Consider the following 5,241-nt stretch of genomic DNA (forward strand, 5'->3'; position numbering starts at 1 on the left):
AGGACTCGGCCTGGGGCATGATGCAATGTGGGCGCTGGCAGGACGCGATGCAGCCCAGGATCCTGGTAGAAGTCAGGAAGGGCCAGGGGTCCAGAGTCCAGAGAGATTTGGGGACTCGATCCATTGATGGAAAGGGATACCACCACAAGAGAAGGAAGTGCCTAGAAGTTTCTGCATTCAATTCAGTGGGAAGAGGCGAGGGGACTAAGGACACTGCTTAGGATGCCTTGGCCAGATGAGGGGAGGAGGGAGTCCCAGGGTCTCCAGCCTGAGCAGCCATCTTGATTGGAGTCTGCAGCATCATGGAGACAGTGACACCTGCATGGGTGAGGGAGCAGGAAGTCGGAGGCCGGTGGCGGAGCTACGAGGAGCGGAAGATGGCGGCGACGGCTCACAGGCCAGGTCTCAGCCCCAAGAGGAATGGAACCAGAGGCCTACAACCCAGAAACGGGAGCCTGGCGGCTGTACCAAGCCAGTACAAACTGCGGCTTCAAGCAGCACAGCCACACACACACACACACACACACACACGATCACACACACACACACACACACACACACACACACACACACGACGCCCAGGCAGGGCGCCTAGTGCCCGCGGAGCCCCTTCTGGGGGGTCCGGCGGAGAAACCCTTTCGGTGGCAGCCCCCTCCCTCCCTGGGGCTTTTGGCTCTCCTCCATCCTGGAAGTCCCAGAACATTCTCTTCTCATCTCGCTCCGCTTCCTTGATGTCAGCGCCTCATGGAAGCTCTTCTGATGACACGGAATCCACCCGGGATGTTTAGACCACGTTCTCACGTCAGGACCCTTTACGCCCCCCCAACACTCACACCATTTCTACATGCTACCGAGGAAATTATGCAAAGGTGAAAAAAAGTAGCCCAAGTTGAGCATGCCTATAATCCCAGCTAGGTGGCAAATGTAGGTGGGTGGAATGCTGTCTGAGGCTGGCCTCAGGCAAAAAACTGTAGCTCTCCAAAACAAACCTGAAAAGGGGGAGAAAACAACTCTGGGGTACAGGAGGCGACTCAAGTGGTAAAGTGCCTGCCGGCTTAGGGCCTGGGTTCAAATCCCACTATTGAAAAAAAAGTCCTCTCATTGGCCTCTCCCCCACCCCCAGATGAATCGCAGTTTGTCAGCTGGAGAGCACTCTTCCAGATTTTCCCCAGATGGAGATTTCCAGACTCCATGCAGTTAGACTACATGGAACAGCGTTTCTTCATCCACCAAACCCGGGAGAATCTGGACTTGTGATGGTAAGGTGCTGGAAAATGCTGGAAAATCCTGGTGTATTTTATATAACAGTCAGCTGCCACTGTTCCTGTACCTGGCCTCTTCTGCTTACCAACTTGCCAGTTTTAGAATCTACTCTTGTGACTCATTTGTCCCCAATGCCCCATCCCACTGTGCAGCGGCCAAGTCCGAGAGCAATGCTGGACAGCTTGTGAAGCCAGAGTCCATCCTCTCCGTGTTCAAAGCAAAGTTCAAAGTATAATGAGTCGTATAAAAACAATGCTTGCTCAACAGGTTACCCGGCTCGGTCCAAAATATCGGAATGACAACTAGAACATTCAAGGTATCTATTTACCTTTTTGGTAAAAATGATCTTCATACCCTTAGAGCAATGGTAAATAATTACAGAAGCAACCAACTACGCAGAAGAAAATCTGGGCACTTAGTGTTCATCGATGTCACAGCTCCATCCTTCGACTGGAGCACAGTGGGCAACACATGCCATCTAGGATAGCACTCACCAACCTCAGCACCATCGGAGAGCTTCCTCTAGGCCTGCGTGGTCAATTCTCACCCAGAGGCACACCCACAAAGCATCCTGGGAAATGTGGTACACCCACAAGGCATCCTGGGAAATAGGGCACACACCAAGCCTCCTGGGAAATGGGGCATACACATATCACATCCTGGGAAATGACGACCATAACTTCCAAGATGGAAGTGCCAGGTGCCAGGTCACACTCCAGAAAGGCCTCCTGAGCACCTAGTTCCCAACAGCATAGCCCCCAGTGTGATCACAAACGCCTACTACTACAATGCATCACTCCGTGGTTCAGATAAATGGCACTGCAGGTAAGCAGGAGCAAACCCACCGTGATGTTTTCTGTGTGTGACAGGTAAGTCACATGACATGAAATCCACCACGCCTCTTGCTGGCCCAGTGCGCTAGCCAGGCAGGGCTGCTGTGCTCCAGCACTCTGCTGCCCTGTCCTAGGCCCAGCAAGGTTGGCAGGGACCTCTGCCTGTCCTGTCCCCCAGAGGGGACGCACACACATGCACATGCACGTCATATGCAAATTTGTCTGCACACCTCATAATCCGATATTAAAGAATGCATGCAGCTTGAGTTAAGTAGATATAACATGTGGATGTTTAATGGAAGTATTTGGTGTAACATTTCTCCCGGGCAATCTACAAGAAACAGAACATCTGACCCTTTCTCGCATGAGAAGCTGGAATGCCCGAGAGTTTAACAAGAGCCCCATGAAGGTTTTACACCGAAGTCAGTGGCAGGGGGCCATGCGGCAGACCTCTCAGCTCTTCCTTTGGAAGCAGGAGCAGACTGAGAATGTCTTTTATTTTTGTTCAAGCCAGTCCTGGGGCTTGAAGTCAAAGACTGGGCACTGTCTTTCAGCTTTTACATTCAACGCTGAGCACCTACCACTTGGGCCTCTTCCTCACTTCTGGCTTTTTGGTGGCTAATTGCACCTAAAAGTCTCACACACTTTCCTGCTCCAACTGGCTTTGAACAATCTTCAGATCTCAGCTTCCCGAGTGGCTAGGAATCCAGGCATGCGCTACCAGCACTCGGGGCTCCATGACAGCCCTCTCAACCAACCAGAGGGGTCTGGTCTGGAAGGAGTAAGGACCAGATTTTATGACAGTAATCATTGGAAGAAGCATAGATCAGTCCAAGAGAGACTGAAGCCAGACATAGGGGTGGGGGTAGAGCTGAGAGGGAGGGCATGGACCAGGAGTTCATTGTCCTCATCCTAGACTAGAGGACCAACCCTTGGCCTTGACCTTCTAAAAAGTACACGTGGATGCTGAGCTGGTAGAAAGCAGAGTACAAATAGGCTCTCCACTCTCAGGGTTTCCAAAACAGCCTCCTTTCTCTCTACCCTTCCTTTCCATCCAGCTTTCTTCTTAGCCAGGCATCGACCAGTAGCTCACATCTATAATGTTAGCTATTCAGGCAGCTGAGATCTGAGGACCACAGTTCAAAGCCAGACCAGGCAGAAAACTCTAAGAGACTTTTATCTCCAATTAATCAGCCAAAAGCTCGAAGTAGAAGTGTGGATCAAGTTGTAGAGCACCAGCCTTGAGAGGAAAAAGCTAGGAGATAGCACAAGGGCCTGAGTTCAAGCTCCAAACCACCTCCGAGAAAAAAGAAAAACCTACTTTTGCCCTTCAAGTGTACCTTGGTTTTCCCTTCCCATATTCCCTTCCTCTGCCCTACTGGCCTTTTACCTCCCTTTTTCTTTTCACAACTCGAACTCGGTATCTGATACTTGCTTTCACTCACCGGCCTGCGCGCTGTGACCTGAGCCATGCCTCCAAACCCACTATCTCCTCTTTAAAATGTGCTTTTAAATTAGTTTTCTAAATTTCTAAGCATGAATCTACCTATCAGTCCTGACGACAAGTTTCTAGCTGCAGGAGTGGAGAACATAATGCAAAATTACTCTCTCCAAGACACTAAGCAGCTGGTGAGTGTTCAAGCAGAAAAACTCATTTCAATGATTTAAAAGAAGTTATTATAACACACTGTTTTCCCAGCGACCTTCAAATATTTATCTTCACTGTATAGTACATGCACTGTAATAGAAACCCCCAGACACAGCGTGAAATTTACCAGTCCAAGAAGCTAACTCACCAATCCATCCAGGACAGAATAACTTCTTTTTCACGCCTGAATTTAGTTCTATCCTTTGTATTATTAAAAACGAACAGAATCTAGAGAATGTACTGTGTTCAAATAAGATATGAGGAGTTGGGAGAAAAGTTGGGGAGGATGGGTGAAAACAAAAAAGCATGTTCAAGGGTGCAGAAAAGCCTCTGTGGCTACAGATAGGAGGGGAATTCACACCAGGTTCTCGGGACGGTGTTCTGGCTTCGCTTCTTGCTTGTGCAAGTTTCTGAGGCTGTTTCCCCCCAAATCTGCTTTCTTCTTTTCCGACCAAACATTCACAACTGGTCAGCAAGAAAATCCCATTAAAGCCAGTGCCAATAGCCCGTATCTTCAGTTCTAGCTATTTAGGGGTGATGATGAGGATCTCAGTTCGAAGATACCTGGAGCAAGAAAGTCTGTGAGACTCATCTCCAATCAACCAGCAAAAAGCCAGAAGTGGACCTGTGGCTCAAGAGGTAGAGCCTCAGCGTCGACAGGAAAAAGCTAAGCAAGAACACAAGGTCCAAAGTCCACACCCCATGAAGAATGAAATACGGTGAAGTTGGACTTGTAAACCATATTGTAAAAAAGAGAGAAACAAAACTAGTAAAATACAAATAATTTCATTCCTACCTATTGTTTTTCTGAATCTATTTGGAGATAAGAATCCCTCTTTCTCTGGAAATCTTTTTTGGGGGGGGGACAGTACTGGGGATTGAACCCAGAGACACTGCATTTGCCAGGCAAGTGCTTTGCCACTGAGCTACATTCCAGCCCCATCAAGAAGTTACCAGAATCACTCCTTTCCATTAAACAGAGCTTGTTAAGGGGATGTATCTTTTGTACCCCATTCTGGGGACAGAGGCCAGGGCTGGCCACTGAGCCACCTCCAGTACCCCGTCCAGCTTCTGTTCCTGTCACTGCATGGGCTCCTGGGGCTTCCCTGTCGCCCCACCTCCTCTCTTCCCTGCCCCCTTCTCTTACCTCCCCCTGCCTGCAGAGACGTTTCTGGAAAGAATGTAACAGGGCAGAAAGAGATGGAAATGAAAAAGGGCTACCCAGGACTCCAAATGAACCCCCACAAGGCTAGGGCCTCTAGCACTAGGCCTCCCGCTGCAGCACACCGTGCAGGGGACAGGGCTCTCCCCTCCCCGAGGGCGGGCCACCGCTCTGTTCCAGTGCACCTTCCCCAAACACGGAGGCCAAACACACAAACCTGCAGCGCCCCACTCACGGCCCCCCACCCCAGCACGCTCTCCAAGGCCCTCCTCCTTGTCTCCTGTCCATCTTCCGCCCCCCAGGACCCCCGCCCCTCCCATCATCATCTGCCCCCC

The 5,241-nt window shown here is 50.2% G+C and overlaps 1 protein-coding gene across 1 annotated transcript in view; it reads left to right on the forward strand.

Annotated features, from left to right (window-relative positions):
- The first annotated feature begins 322 nt into the window (after positions 1-322).
- Positions 323-5,241, forward strand: part of Ctcfl (CCCTC-binding factor (zinc finger protein)-like) — a 26,474-nt gene continuing 21,555 nt past the window's right edge. Inside the window, exon 1 of the mRNA XM_013024293.1 lies at positions 323-475. Coding sequence (XP_012879747.1) covers positions 323-475 — 153 coding nt within the window. The remainder of the gene's footprint in view (positions 476-5,241) is intronic.

This window comes from Dipodomys ordii, unplaced genomic scaffold (assembly GCF_000151885.1).
Source record: "Dipodomys ordii isolate 6190 unplaced genomic scaffold, Dord_2.0 Scaffold75, whole genome shotgun sequence".
Classification (NCBI taxonomy): Eukaryota; Metazoa; Chordata; class Mammalia; order Rodentia; family Heteromyidae; genus Dipodomys; species Dipodomys ordii.